General features: G+C 43.2%; 2 protein-coding genes across 2 annotated transcripts; both read left to right on the plus strand.

Moving 5' to 3' along the window:
- purg (purine-rich element binding protein G) lies at window positions 1–4,968 on the plus strand. Its single transcript, XM_079600259.1, has one exon. It carries the CDS (start codon window positions 426–428, stop codon window positions 1,374–1,376), a length of 951 nt encoding a protein of 316 aa, XP_079456385.1. The 5' UTR covers window positions 1–425; the 3' UTR covers window positions 1,377–4,968.
- A 1,485-nt stretch (window positions 4,969–6,453) lies between these two features.
- Window positions 6,454–16,118, plus strand: tex15 (testis expressed 15, meiosis and synapsis associated). Its single transcript, XM_079600252.1, has 9 exons — window positions 6,454–6,582; window positions 7,626–7,764; window positions 8,227–8,392; window positions 8,492–8,726; window positions 8,822–8,965; window positions 9,060–9,222; window positions 9,410–14,340; window positions 14,970–15,016; window positions 15,127–16,118. Exons 2-9 carry the CDS (start codon window positions 7,650–7,652, stop codon window positions 15,779–15,781), a joined length of 6,456 nt encoding a protein of 2,151 aa, XP_079456378.1. The 5' UTR covers window positions 6,454–6,582; window positions 7,626–7,649; the 3' UTR covers window positions 15,782–16,118.
- Window positions 16,119–16,224: the final 106 nt, after the last annotated feature.

A 16,224-nucleotide genomic window follows, 5' to 3' on the forward strand; every position in this document is an offset into this window, starting at 1 on the left:
GCGCGTGTCGTAGAGCGCAGAAGCGGTATGCGCGTTGAGCTGCGCTCGGGAGCGCGCGCGCGCCCCTGTCTGTGGAAGAGGGAGGGGGAGCGTCGAGCGAGTTCATTGAGTTCATTCGCACTACAGCAGCGGCGCCCTCCATAGAGATCCGCTCTCTCTCTCTCTCTCTCCCTCTCTCTCTCTCTCTCCAGCTGGCAGGAATATGTGTCAGATGGATGGTGAGGCGAAAAACAAGAGCTTTTAAAATATGGTGCAAACGTTGCGTGCCTCTGCGCTTCGCTTGACCTCTCATCAGGACAAAGGCAGTCGATGAGCCGTTCGCGGAGCCGCCGTTTTCAGGTCAGTCGAGGAGACGCGCCGGAGCTCGAGCTGTAACCCCGCGCGCGAGAGAGGAGGATGAGGATGATGATGATGGAGAGCCGTGCATGAGTATGGCCGACAGTCAGCGGCGGGGCTCGGACAGAGGCAGAGGCAGGATGACTTCGGGATACTCTCCGCAGTACGCGAGCAGCAAAGCGTCGGACATACAGGAGCTCGCGTCCAAGCGCGTGGACATCCAGAAGAAGCGCTTCTACCTGGACGTGAAGCAGAGCGCGCGCGGCCGCTTCCTGAAGATCGCCGAGGTGTGGATCGGCCGAGGGAGACACGACAACATCCGCAAGAGCAAACTCACCCTGTCCATGGCCATGGCGCCCGCCCTGCGCTACTGCCTGGCGGACTTCATCGATTACTACGCGCACATCGGGCTCCGCGGGTGCCGGGCGGAGGAGCAGAGCAACGGGCAGGCCCGCCGGAGAGTAGCAGCGGAACCAGCGGCGTCTCCCAGCGGCTCCGCGGCGTCCGAGGAGCAGACGCACCGGGTGCTGAAGAGCGAGTTCATCGAGCGCGACAACAGGAAGTATTACCTGGACCTGAAGGAGAACCAGCGCGGCCGGTTCCTGCGCATCCGGCAGACCGTCACCCGCGGGCACGGAGGCATGGGCTACTACGGGCAGGGCATCGAGCAGACCATCGTGCTGCCCGCGCAGGGGCTCATCGAGTTCCGCGACGCGCTCTCGCAGCTCATCGACGAGTACGGAGACGACGAGCCCGAGCGTGCGTGCGCGCGGAACCACGACGAGTCTCCCGAGCTGCCCGAGGCCGCGTCCTTCCGCGTCGACAACAAGCGCTTCTACTTCGACGTGGGCTCGAACCGGTTCGGCGTGTTTCTGAAGGTCAGCGAGGTCCGGCAGCCCTACAGGAACACCATCACCGTGCCGCTGAAGGCCTGGGCGCGCTTCGGGGAGAACTTCACCCGCTACGAGGAGGAGATGCGACACATCTTCAGCTGCCACAAGACAGAGAAGCGGACAGACACGGAGGAACCGGAGGACTGAGCACTGTCTCCGGTGCCAGCTGGACCTCTGGAGGACCGGCCCGTTCATGGCCATCACTGCAGCTGATGTGTGCATCTGGACAGGATCTGTGCAGAGAGGCTCTGCTGGGGTTTCAGTGTGTGTGTGTGTGTGTTGTGTGTGTGTGTGTGTGTGTGGGCATATGAGAGCTTTAGGATCTGGTCTCTTTTCATCCGCTGGGGTTGCTGTGTGTGTGTGTGTGTGTGTGTGTGTGTGTGTGTGTGTGTGTGTGTGTGTGTGTGTGTGTGTGTGTGTGTGTGCATATGAGAGCATTAGGATCTGGTCTCTTTGCATTCTTCCCAGGCTTTACGTGAATGAGGCTGCTGTGCAATTTCTCAAAGCTGAGAGTCAAATAATCATAAGCACTTATGTCCGAGATACACGAGTATTTCATGGTCCAAAGTGAAGCTTTTTTGTCTTTTGAAGCTTGAAGTCTGACTTCATTTCAATGATCAAAAGATCTGCTACACTTTGCCATTGCACAAACATTACTTTCCCCATTTGAAATCAGAAACCAAAAAGTGCATTTAATACTTACTATATTTGGATGAATTATTTACACACTAGCCTAATGAAAATGCCCAAGAGGTGCTTGAACTATAGAGCATCGCAGTGTGTTGCTTCAGCATAAATGATGAACGAACACACACAGATTAGGTTTTTATTTAAAAGCTTTTAAACATGGCTTTAGAAAGTGGATTTCAGCCGAATCCATCTCTCTGACTAGACTTGATAGGTGTGCAATATATGATCTCCATCAGTCCGTGTCGCTGGGATCAAACGAGTGCAAAAGCAAAGCGAGCATTATGGGTTTAAAAGAGCCGAATTTAATTTAGCTTTTGGAGGGTTATTATGTGCTCGTACCTGAGGTGTTGCATTATGGATTTGCACAGATCTAGAAAAGGTTTAATGCATTTGACACGACATCATTCTGCTCGAAACATTATAACAACATATTATCAAACATATTTCCTACTGCATAAATAATAATTAATCATTCCTTTTTTAAACGGCGTATGATAAAATAAACAAATTACAAGCGAACTGCTGCATCCCCATCGCGCCCAGTTCATTGGATAGTGGTTTTGCAGGTTTTGGCATACACTTTTAAAAACTACACTGAAATTGTGCGTACTATGCACAGTATGTGTTCTTCATACTGAATATAAAACAAGCTGTAGTGTGCTATTATGAAACACACAAAAAAGCGTATGTTAACTATAGTGGCCTTTACCAAACCTTTTTTGTTCTGGGCCGGTAGCATTCGGAGGCGTGCGTGCGTCTCGCAGTTCAAGCACAACTGAAGGAATATTTGCATTGGTTTGAGCTCTGAGTTGGCTTCTGTTTGCTTGTACTGTAATTACTGACAAGAAGCAATTCGTTTCGCCACTTCTATTGAGTTCTCAGCTAACAGCTGTCACCTTTTTTCTCTGTGCGTACATGTGTGTGTGTGTGTGTGTGTGTGTGTGTGTGTGTGAGAGAGAGAGAGAGTATTTATCTAGTACCAGAATATGACTGAGTTATGGGAACGCTCCACGGGTCAGCGCTCAGACGCTGGTCTGTACATCTACACACCTCTACCGGAAGCACTTTACACAGACAGCACTTCGAGCTGCTCCAGCACTGCGTCTGCGCCGTGGGGAAGAGGACCGTCCTGCAAACAGCCTTGCAGGAGTGCAGTCATCCGTCTACTCGTGGCACTTCTCGCTTTGTTTCGGTTGCGACGTGTCTTAATGCGTATCACTGACACCAAGTATTCAGTCTGTGATTGTATTGTTCTCTTCGTCTGCTTGGGTTCCTATGACTGTCTGCACACAGATTTCTTACAATAAGGGCTGCTATAGGACGCAGTATATGCTAGTGTGGCTCATAATGCCTATAGTGTTCAGATTAACTAAGGGCAGGAGTGATGAGGCAGTCCCCCCCCCCCCTTTTTTTCAACCAAGGGCATCAACACATTCATAACGCTGAATGGCAGCGGCAGGTTGTTCACTATTCCCTATGAAGCAGTGTAGAAGCTAATGCGAAGTGGATGAACCGTGTGCACTTTAAAAATCTGAGTACAGGTTTGTTCCCAACCAAGAAAACGAGTAAAGTATGCTTGTTATACGTGTATGTGCAATGCATGACCAGAAGAGAGCAGTGTTTGTATGATGTTTTTCTTGCTTTATGTATAGGTGGTATACAAATATTGCTAGTGTACACAATTTATCACCCTGATAAAACGGCTGATTTCATTTAAAAAAAAGAAGCAATTATCGTGAAGACTATTTTCCTGTAGTGTTAGAGGAAACTGTCAATTTATAAGGCCATCTCAAAATGCTATTGTATTGCAGCTATACCCGAGTTATCTAAACACTTGAATTCATGAAATTGGACTGTTATGCATTACATGTACTGAAGTCACGTGTTCAACCCATAGGCCTTAAAATCATTACGCTGCGGTTGTAATGATCGACTTTAGGGTTACAAATTGTTGCTCCAACGTAGTTTGCCTTCATCTCTAAAACGTTACATTTTGTACGCATGATGTAAGAAAACAGAAGAACTGGAGGGGGGAGTAATTCAAATGATCTCGATAACACAGAGTCAAAAAGTCAAATATTTTAGTTCTGGAAATATGGAGCAGAAATGCGTAAGCTTCTGTATTTGTTCTTGGTGGTTATGTGGGTAATGTGACGTCCAAAAAAAGAAAACAGAGTGGTTGTTCACAAGCTTTTTTCAGTTGTTCCCTTCTTTGAATCTTTGTGTTGATCATCTGCAGTTGGGATTAAGACGTGTTAGTGTTTGGTAAATGATTTTAAAAGATGGCAACAAAAAAAAAATGTAAAAGATGTTTTGGTGTACCGTATTGTAGTGTGTCCTCCTGTAGAGCCTTCGAATATTATACGACTCTAAAACAAGAAAGAAATGGTTCTGTCTAGTAGCACTTTCTTTAATGTGAGTACTGTATTAGTTTCTGTCTAACATGTATGGTACAGTATGAATATTCCTGGTTTGCCTTGTAATGTTTTTAAAAGGGTGAAATATGTAGGATTATACATATCTGGAGAAATATGAAGTTTAAAATAGACGTATGTGCATGCCAACAGTAGGGTCCTGACAAACTTACAGTATATATACAGTATAGACAGTATATATATGAAAAAATGGTGCTATAGAGAACAAATAAAGGTGCTGAACTGGACCCTAGCTGCATGCATGTGGAATGACAATGGAAACAGTAGAGCAAACCCGAGGCCAGACGCCGGCCTGAATCTCACGATGCCGTTCTCAACGCAAGCAGTTTTGCGTAACTGTAAGTCATGCATTCTTCCGAGTCCCAGCCGTGTGTCGGTGGCCGCTGTTTTCCTGGTACGGTTGGCATAGGAAAGATGTTGAATGCCACCAGGGAGCAGCGCATCCAGCCAGTCTGATACTCAGACGTTATGGAGAATAACAGCGCTCGATAAACATGTGGGTGGATCATGTCTCCTCACCAAAGTACATGCTGAAATGTGTGATGCTTATTTACAGTTACCCGATATTTGTGTGTAAAAGTTCCACAGACAATCTAATAAAGTACAACTTTTTTATGTTTAAAATGTGTCTTTTGATCAGATGTCATTGGCTAACAGGAATATATTGTATTGACTGGATTGAAAACAGAGACGGTTTTATCTTTATAACTTATTTTATGTAGGCTATAGTCGTTTGCACACTCATATTTTGGTATATAAACACAAAAGTTTTTCTAAAATGAATGTCTGAAGAGACGAATGTGTACAAACAGTGCTGGAGACAGTCCTGTGGTTTTAATGGCGAGTGTGTTCTGCATAAACTGAATCGTAACACTCGTGTCAGGACGAAATATCCCTCTGACTCGGGGTCATGGTCACGATCTTAACCTTTCCCAGCGAGCAATTTTGTGTTTAAAAGATGTCTAATAGCCATCCAAAATTACCTAGTACTGTTACCTAGCTAAATGAGCCAAACGCTCCGATCTCTTGTGTATGTGTGTGATATCTTGTTCTTGTGGAGGCTCACTGCTGGTTGGACTAAAGAAGAACCCGTGGTGTTAGTGCTTACCGTACTAAGTCAGTTCCCTAAAAGACGTCTCACAGGCCGCTAAAACAAGGAAAGATTTGGGCTGTCAGTGAAGATTTAATAGACGTATTATAACCATCGCCCAAGAATAGACTTGTCATCAATTAGATAACAAAGAAATGAAATGAGTGAAGAAATGAATCCAAACACCTTGTAATCAATGTTGACTTTGCTTACATGATGGAATATCATACATCTTGCTAGTTATTCTGGCAAAAACTACCAAATTCAAGGTTATTTTTAAGTGTGTTACTCATAGCCGGACTATATCGGGTCTATAGTTAACCGAGACGGTGAAATGACGGCTATTGCTTGCTGGGTCTCTGACCTTTTCTTTCAGAAATACTGGTTATTTCATCAAGTAATTGTGTTTTATCTGCTTTACAGAGCTGCGTTCATAGGATGTGTGACTATTTTAAGAACTTAGTCAGAGATTCGGATCATTCTCAAGAACCCACAGAAAAGGAAGCACAGAAAGCGGCGTGTGAGATGATGGGCGTAAACGCTGTAAATAGAGGCTCCTCTCTCTGAGAACGGTGGTCAGTTGGTGAGCACCTTTGAGTAAAAACATTTCCTTGCATAAATGATCCAAAGTGCATCTGAGAAATGCACATATGTTGGAAATGTAAAGAGAGGGAGAGAGATGAAACAACCATTTTGTTCAGATTCAAGTGTCATCTTGAATCTTTACATGTTGTAAAAGCAAGGCTTTTGCATGAATATGTTGGCTAGTCTCTTTCTATTGTGCCCTGTCTGTGTGGCGACCCTTGACCCATATATCCAGAGAAGTTTCTCAAATAGTATAATGCTAAAAGTCAGTATTCTCACAGCAAAATGAGCCAAACGCTCAGATCTCTTGTGTATGTGTGTGATATCTTGTGGAGGCTCACTGGTGGTTGGACTAAAGAAGAACCCGTGGTGTTAGTGTTAACAGTACTAGGTAATTTCCTGTGCTTTGCTGCTCAGCGTTTGAGGTCAAGCGATTTCCTTTTTGGTATGTCTCACTTGATGTTCCTCAAACTGAAGTGACAAACTTCGCACAGTTCCCTGCTAAGACATCTTCGATCATGTCATGCATGTTTAACTGCCATTTTACATGATGGTAAGTACCCAAAACTTTGATCTTACGAAGCAAAACGATGATATCTTTCATCAGAGTATTGAGACATATCAGGATGTTTTCTCGGTTATGGTGTAGACGTGTGAGTTTAAGCTTTAAACATTTCACATATATTCATATCTGTGTTTTCACATACACTGTCATGTGAAAATAACCAACATGTAGTTTTAAATCTGCTGATAATACAGCTTTAGCCAAATCAGCTTTCTCTAGAAGCCATGTGATTGTCATTGCGTAACAGCAACGTTCCCTAAACCGTTATATCAGATCTGACCACGTCTAAAAGCTGCTCTTGCATGTAAAAGCTAAAATACCTGTCAATGTTTGCATTTCATTGATATGTTTTACCATGTTGTGTGTTGAATTTTGCTTTGGCAGTGTTAATATTTTCCAAGATGCATTTCTTTTCTCAGTCAAGGTTTCTGCGACCGCTCCTTGTCCTAAAATAGCATCTTTTTAGTCTGTTTAAAGAGTCATTGTTGAAATAAAACCTCAATGGCGTTTTATGGTTGTGTAGTCACATGGTAAACAGAGCAAACGGAGAGTTGGCCAGGTTTAACAGCATGAGGAGTAATCAAAGTTCATGTTTGTAAGCAGTGCACTACAAATAATAATCTGGACAACAGGGAAGCTCTCGCTGCCATGACACTCGGTGAGATTAGTTTCATCTCTAAACATTATTCTCTATAAAGGCAGTTCTCTGTAACGCCCGTCTTCAGATCTGTAAATGAGTTAATGATTACAGGGTGCTGATAAGTGTGGTTTAGTGCTAGTGGCTAACAGGTTAAGGAACATGCACTTATACAATTGCACCAATGATCCTGAATCCATATGCATTTGGTTATCTATATAAAGTAAACACCCGAGACACCAACTGTGTGAGTGTGAAAGAGCAAATCGGCTGTTAAGGTTTCTGAGTTTTATCTGTTTGAGTGACAGCTTGTTATAGTGGGAATATCGCTAAGCAAAGAGTCATCATACTCCTTTTGAACATCAGGTTAAGTAAGGTGTATTGTCTATTTCAGGGTGAGTATCAGCTGTGAACGAGTATGGAGAGACGACAGCGTGAGGAGGCGGTAGAGAGCTCCAGATCACAGCAGTCAGCGTTAACAGCGACCCTGAAGAACTTCACCATTCCCAGGAAGAAACACACCTCTGGAGAAGGTTTACTAGGTTTTCTTAAAATCCATATCTGTGATGGCACGCTGTGTGATCAGAAAGCAATAGCCGTCATTTCACCGTCTAGGTTAACTATAGACCCGATATAGTCTGGCTATGAGTAACACATTTCTAGCCAAAGTAACCTTGAATTTGCTGTAGTTACATGTCGTTTTTGCCAGATATTCCATCATGTAAGCAAAGTAAACATTGATTACAAGGTGTTTGGTTTCATTTCTTCACTCATTTAATTTCTTTGTTATCTAATTGATGACTAGTCTATTCTTGGGCTATGGTTTAGACGTCTTTTATCTTTCCTTGTTTTAGTCTAGACGTCTGGGGTGTGTTTAGACGGCTATTAGACGTCTTTTAAACGCAAAATTGCTTGCTGGGAATTTCACAATCCAGAGTTAATGTTGAATTCATCTGCTGTTTTTAATAAGTGCTGTTTGACTTCTCTTGGGTCAGTCCGTCTGGAGCGTTGTTCGGCGGAGAGCCGCGATTACAGTCTCATTCAGACCAAACTGAGAGACTCCAACCTGGACTCCAGGAAGGACCGAGCAAACGCATGGATCTGGAGAGATGTTTGTTTAGTGCACAATGAAGAGCTCTTTAAAAAGTTCTCTGAAAAAAGGTAATTACATTAAAACTGCAGCGTGCAATAACATCTTCAGCGATTACCTACTGTATCTGTGCGTTTCATAAAGTGCTTCATCTCGCCGGCTGACTGCAGGGCAGAGATGCGTGCCAAAGGAAGACACGGGAGAGAAGTGGAGGAGAGTTTCTGTTTTTTAGCGGCATCGGATCAAATGGCGGCCCAGATTTATCAGCATGGCCTGCGGGTTGGCAACACAGTCCAGCATGCCTTGGGAAAGCCATCACATGGTGTTTATCTGTTTAAGCATGTCGACGTGGCATTAAAGTCAACTACCAGCACATTAAGTGCAAAGAAATTGTTAATTTTCAAGGTTTGTTGAATGTTTCTTGTACCCTCTAAACATTTTGGAAAGACACTTACTTGTGTAAGGACATTTGTGAGCAATTTTGTGCTTTGGGGATTCAGGTTCTTTATGGAAAGGTGAAAAAAATTGCTCCAAGCTTGGACTGGAACAAAACGCAGGATCCCACAGTGAGCTTTGACTGTCACATGTGTAAAGATGCAGCGTCCCATCGAGACCCTCTTCACCAGCAAGTACTCGGCTCTGCTGTGAGTTGATTAATCTCAGAATAGCAAATGATCCAATCAAATGTACCTAAAGATCAGCTGGAGTCTTAGGCCTAATCAAACATTGTTCTTCTAGGTTTTTCTATTTGACTATAATGAAAAGCAGGAGCTCAGTGAAAGACCCAGGCAGTGTTTGCCGTATGCCGTAGTTTCATTCGTTCCTGCCAGCAATGCCATTCTGACTGTTCCTGCAAACCTGCAACTCTCTCCGTCAACGCTACCCGTCGGCCAAGTGCATGGTGAGATGCAACAAACCTCTTTATTAACATATCAAACACATGCATCATCATTATCATTTCAAGCTTGTATAGCACTTTTCATAATACATGATTTCAAAACGGCTTTGTAGAAATGTGTCTCATAATTATGCTTCTATTTATTTAATCAACAACATGTGTGTTTATTCTACCACTGAAAATGCAATAGATCGTTTCAAAGCCTGTACTGTGGCAGAGAGAAGACGAAAAGGAAACACAGCCACCATTACATTCAAACATTTTGGGACGCCGGGCTGCTTTGAGACGGATTATACACCTCAAAATCCAGCTCCATTTCAAAAGACGGATATGCAAAACACTCAGTCACTGAAGCTGAAGCAGTGCCAGACTCCTGCCAGCGAGGACAGCAGTGCAGTGCCAGTTATGGGTCACACTGCTCTCTCCCAAAGCTTGCTGGGAAAGAAAGCATTCACACGTGGAAGACGTGACAGCAAATGGGACAAAAAACCTCAAAGTCCGCTGGACAAAATTTCCACCATAGTGTATTCTTCACGCTTGGTCAAGGATCCGCGTCTGTCTAGACAAGAAGCAAACCGACAGACCAACTGCTCAGAGGCCGAGGCAGCGTGGGATAATAAAAACGTCCAACGAGTCTGTCAAACCCAAGAGTGTGATTCAAAAGAGCCATCAAACAATGACCAAATGGAAGTTCAAAGAGAAAATGGTTGTTCCTTAAAATCCTCAATGAATGATCAATGTGTGCCCATCCCAGCATTGCCCTCATTGAAGTTATTCAAAATGAAATTCCAGAAATATGCTGCATACTTTAGAATGAACGAGGAAGAGAGACATCAAAACATCTGGTCACAAGAAAACATGTCACCAGAACAAAAGCAAGAACTAGCTGACCGTATACATTTCTATGAGGTTTATTACGAGAAGTATAAAAAGGGCAAACTCTTTCAAAAAATCAGTGAGACAAAGGAGACCTCCAGTCTGTCTCAAAGTGAGCCCAAAGAAAATCATGTTTTACAGACAAAACACACAGACGGACAGAATCAGTCCGAACAAGCACAACCACATGATGCTGCAAGTTTGTCAGATTACAATGATTTTGTTAATGGGGATAAATTGAGTACAAGACACATTCATGAGACCGAACATCCAGATCATCCAGAACCCAGCACAGAAATAAAGGGACAGGATCACATGCTATCAGAGACTCATCAGGAGGATCCCAATGGATGTCGGATTCAGTCTCCTGATAAACTTTCAGAGCAATCCTTGGTGCCGGGGTCACCGAGTCTCAATGAAAAAGCTGATCGACAAAGTGTTCAGTTTGACCTCAAGCACCCGAGTCCCTCTAATGAAGCTACGCTTAATCACAGCAATGAGTGTGAGTGTGCGCTCTCCGGAAGTGCAGGAGAGGACGAGCAGGACAGTGGATCTGCTTCCGGGGTTAACTTGGATGAAAGGCCCAGCACTGAATCATCTCTTGTGTATGCAAACCACATCATGGATATTGCAAACTGTGTCGAAGTCTCTAGCTGCGGGGCATCAGACAACTGTAATCTGAGTCCTGCCATGGCAGTAAAGCAAAAGTGGGATGGGAAAAGTTGCAGCAGTGTTCAAGAGATGGATTCTTTTAGACAGGAAAAATGCTGCGAAATATCTCCAGAGCTTGATATGGAAACAGCACAGCTGGAGACTCTGTACAAAAGACTTCAACTTGATCAGCTATTGCCAAGCAAAAATCCAAAGCATGTTTTCTCCTCAAGGGCTTACCTTATGCCCAGAGGTATGGGCAGACCCGCAGACACCATTTCCACGCCAAAAAATGTAAGCAAAGATCACAGCAAAGCTGAAACAAACCTAGACACAAGATGCTCGAGAAATCTCCATCTCTTAGTTAATCTAAAGGCCAACGAAACGTCTGCGTCTGCCCATAAAAGAGAAATGCTTTCTCTCTCTGAACGATTTTCAAAAATCAAAGGCCTTCAAAAGAAGTTGAGTGGAAGAAACAACAAAGTGATTCACACCCCAGGGACTCAAATGTGCAGCGGTGAAGGACACAAAGAAACTGAAACCTGTAATGCTGAACTAATACAGCTACTAGCTCAAAGGTTCAGTAAAAGCAAGAGCTTGAGGAGACCAGGCAGTAAGAAGGCATGTCTCAGAAAACGGCACACTGTTTTATCACTAGCTCACTCTCTAAAGAGAAGCAAATATCTCAAGAAGACACATTTTTGGAAAGCAAAGAAGAATCTCAGCAGAAGAATTGTGTCAGCTAAGAGTGCCGATGAAACAGTAAACAGCAAGGCAACGTCAGACTCTTCAAACAGTCTGTCACAGTCATCTGAAAAAGATCCGGACTCTAATTTAAGAGTAATATCCCACACATCCGATGTTGATGATGACAGACAGTGGTTGCACATTCAGAGCTGTCAGGAAGCTAATGCTTTTAGAAGTATAATCCAATATCAGTGTTGTCCAACCATGTCTGTTATCAGCAAAGATCTGACACCATCCTTAGGTTTCAACACTATTCCTGAGGCCAAAGAGGAAGCAATAAATCCTACAGAACCATGTTCAGAAGATCTCTGTGAAAGCAATTCAGACATCACTGGGAAGGCATCAAAAGATTTAACTTCACACCTAATCTCAGTAATGGAGGATGAACAAGTTAGGACAACTAAAAACATCTCAAATCAAAACAAAATTTCCTTGATGAAAAGAACCAGCAAAGATTGCGGGAGTAGCACAGAGCGCAAGGAGGAGAAAGTCACATCAGAGACTAGATTGGATCCATTAATCAATGAGGATTTCACAATGAAAATATCAGTAGATGACAATGTAGATGCTTCTGAGAGCTTGAGTACTGGTGATTATGAGGCATTAAAAGCCAGCAGTGATATGACTGCAAGCAACAGTCATACAACTCAACAGACAAACATGACTCAAGGAGCCAAAGTGATTTATACTATCGATAATACAGCTGAGACGGACACTATTAAACGTGAGCAACGTGGAAGCTCTAGAAATCTACAAGCAAGAGAACACATGCCAGCAAATATCCCAAATATGAACCAATCATGTCTCGAAATTTCTACCAACACATCTAATGGCAGCAGTGTTTTGAGTATTGATACAGACGCGACATCAGATTCAAAGCAGTGTGGTCTACAGTCTTTGAAATGTGCATCAAATAATGTTGTAGATCTTACTGTTGATGATCCAGTGTTGAATGGCCATTGGGAGATTTCTTCAGAGAATATAAAGAGCAGCAACACCAATTCGCTTGGTTCAACCAAATCACCAAGTACTCACATTATCAAATACAAATATGATTTATCAAGGCCAGAGCCAAACAAAAAAGATGATGTGAACTCACCAGAAACCCAGCTTATTTCTAAACTAAGAGATTATTTGACCAAATTTGAGTCCACTGTCAAGAAACAGGAAGCAGTGAATGAAGATCTGAAGGACAGACCAGTGGTGTGGATAACACTTGACAGCGCGGCACATAAACAGCATTTGTTTGAACAAAGCCAGTACTGTATGGTGAATCTTCCCTGCCTGATGCCTCCCGGGTGTGACGCTGTTACACAAGACTATCCCAGTGAATGCACTGAAATCCCTGTTCAAACCAGGAGCACTCCTCGAGGGGAACATGCTCAACCTGATGTCTGCCTGCTAGTGCCTGTTGAGTCTAAGAGAGGCAGGCGATCCTCTCAAACCAAACACACCAGAAGATCAAGAAGGAGCTCAGTCATTAGTGTCAGTCCTGACAGTACCAGTGTGTTAGACACCGTCAAAGATAATACGAGTCCCCTGGTCCAAGTGAACGACCTGAACACTGGTTCCCCAGAAATCTCCATCAATAACACCCCCAGTGCCCAGTTCCAGATGCAAAGAGCGAGCACAACTGGCCGACAAAATCCCTCAGAGAATTTGGATAGTTTATGTGAACGAAAGAGTCAAGAGAATCAGCCTTTGAACACGATAGAAATCATCGATGATGGCGATGTGAGCAGTACATTCCCTGACAATGAATACAGCATCGGTGACATTTCAAACACTCTTAAACTGGCTGACGAGACAACCTCGTTAACCAAACTTGGATCTTTGCAGTCTAAATGCAAAAACATGCTGCAGCATTTCATCTCTAGTTTTGAACGAGATCAGAAAGTGCCATTCGACCAGTCTTTCGTTTCAAGATGCCTCATCTTAGAGCAATATTTGGACCATCCACCCACACAGGTAGACCTGAAGTATGAAGCAGTGAACTCTTACTTGGAGTTGCAGATGATGATGGAAGCTTGGCAGTTTGTAGAAAACAAAATGAACTTCATGCGAGGTAAACCTACATTTAGGAGTTTGCTTTGGTACGATCCCTCTCTTTATGGAGAACTCTACAAGGGGGAGGTTGGCTTTCAGCAGCAGTCGTCGTTGTTCGCTTCTTTCCAAAATATCCTGGCACAAGATGGCTACAGCAAACTGCAGGAATACTACAGTGCCGTGTCCTTGTTGCACCAACAGCTCCATGCGGCGCCTGATGCCTCTTACTACATGTATCTGAAGAGCAAGCGCGAGCTCCTGGAGGCGGAGGCCGCTCTCAGGAACCCCCACGATATTAAAAGCTTCTTTTTATCTGTACCAATTGCTGCGATGATCAATTTCGGAGACAATTTGGAAAGACTGGAAAAGGTCCACAAAGTCATAATGACTTTTGTGGAAACACCCTCAGATCAGTTGCCTGGGACATTTGATGTGGGAAAAGCAGAGCATCTGTCCATCGCATGCAGATATCTCCAAGAAAAAGCTCTTTTCTTGAAATCATGCAAGGAAGTGATTAGCAAAATATCATGGTTTGGGATTGAACACCTTCTTTATGACGCCTCGAAGGTTCTCGTGTGGCAAGACATGGGTCATGGTGCACCAAGTGAGATTCTCAAGACATATAAGAATTCAAACCCGCAGATTATTTTCGGGGTGACGGAGTCAGGTGTTACTCTCGTGAACAAAGTGGACCAGCCTCCTCCGTCCATGGATGGAGCAGAGGCAAGAAATAAGAGTCATGCTGCACGCAAACGCAAAAGTTTACAGTTATGGATGTCCTCTCAACCCAGTGATGCACAGGTAAGATTTCCCTCAAATATAGAGACAACACATGAAATCAAAACGTTAGGGTTTTAGTGTGGATGGTTCATGTTATTCCAAAGAAAAATCATTGTTTGGCTTGGTTATCTTTAATTAAAATGTAATAACTTTCTCAGAAATTACTTCCCCCTTTCCTCATCTTAGCAAACTCTTACTTGATCTGGCTCCCGACATAACATCCATTTTTCTTGATCCGTTAAGTTCCCAGTGAAGAAAGTCCTTTCTCTCTTTGAATATCTTCTTTCACATAGAAATGCAAGTTGCAAATGCCAGTTTACGTTGACTTTACTCTCTAAAAAATAAAAGTTCATTATTGGCATTTGTGGTTCCATCAAGAACCTTTGACATTCATGGAACCTTTTCATTGCACAAAAGGTTCTTTAGATTTTTTTAAATGCTATTCACACTAAGAAAATAAATCACTGAAACCAAAATGGTTCTTCTATGGCATCAATGCAAAAATCCACCTTTTGGAACTTTTATTTTTAAGAGTGTAAGGATGTTAGAGTTGCTTTTTTGGATGATATAGATATTAAATGTAATTCTATTTGACAGAAAAACATTGTGTATCTTTCTAAATGCTTTATTTTCTTTATATAATAATCTAGAGTATAAATGTTGACAAGGAGGTGGCTTACAACATGGCCAAAAGGAGGTAGGAGATATTTAAAAAATTTAATATAAAGATCAAATGTTTCTTTTTAATGCATATTGCATTGGCTTTTTAACCAATGTGTGGCTAATACATGTTTCCAACGTCCTCAGGGCAACTCATCCACCCGTCACACAATGCAACATGCATAATGAAGGTGTGAACCCCCATTTCCAAACAACTCCTGCAACCCACGTTGGGATCCCGAGGCCTTACTACACTCATCCTCACAGAGCGGAGCCGGGCCATTTGGGAAAGGTTGGAAGCACGGCTGCGGACTGGACTATGTCTGCACCTTCCACGTCTCATGCACACTCAGACATAAATCCTCATCTTCTGTCTAAAAGACGAGTGACTTTATCACACTCTGACGAGAGGAGATCTTTAGCAGACGTACAAAGAGCGCAATGGCCTTTAGTCTCGGCTCCCCAAGCAACTTTACGAGGAGATTCTTGTGTCACACATCCAACGTTTGATAGTGTTAAATATCGACACACTAACACTGCAGCACATCGTCCTGTGCTCACACACGAACAAATGAACCACTTCAGTTTAGCCATGACACAGCCTTATAATTTAGCCACCTGTCCTCTGAATATGAATGCGGTTCCTCCTCCTGCTCCTCACTCATTGACACATGGGCCTGTGCCCAGCCGGATTACAGCCATTCATTACCCATACTTCCTTCTGAACGGACAAACATACACCACAGGCTCCACCGCAGCCGGTCACCCTGAGACTAGATATTACCCCAACACCATGGGCTGATGAACTACAAGATACCAGAGAATCACATGCATTTATGTTGTATTTACAATTTTATTTACAAGGAAATTACATGAACAAGAATTGGTTTTACATCTTACAACTAAAAATCCTATTGATGCATACAATGCACTTGGTACTTTTAAGCAAATGTACTTTATATAATATAATATAACACACATGTTCAGGTAAAACCATCCTTGTCGGCTACTGTATAACAGTGTTTTGGTACTTTATTAACGAGTTCAGGTACTTTATTTATTGCAATTCAACATTTTTTTCTACAACAATATGATGTAAATAAAGAAATAATTTGATAATTCTACACACTTCAGCTTACTGCATAACAGCATTGCTTTCAAACAGAAATTGTGTGTGATCTCTTACACATCAGAAACATGATACTTACACTACACTGTACTATTCATGATTCTGGCACAGCCACG

Source organism: Phoxinus phoxinus, assembly GCF_949152265.1.
Source record: "Phoxinus phoxinus genome assembly, chromosome: 23".
Classification (NCBI taxonomy): Eukaryota; Metazoa; Chordata; class Actinopteri; order Cypriniformes; family Leuciscidae; genus Phoxinus; species Phoxinus phoxinus.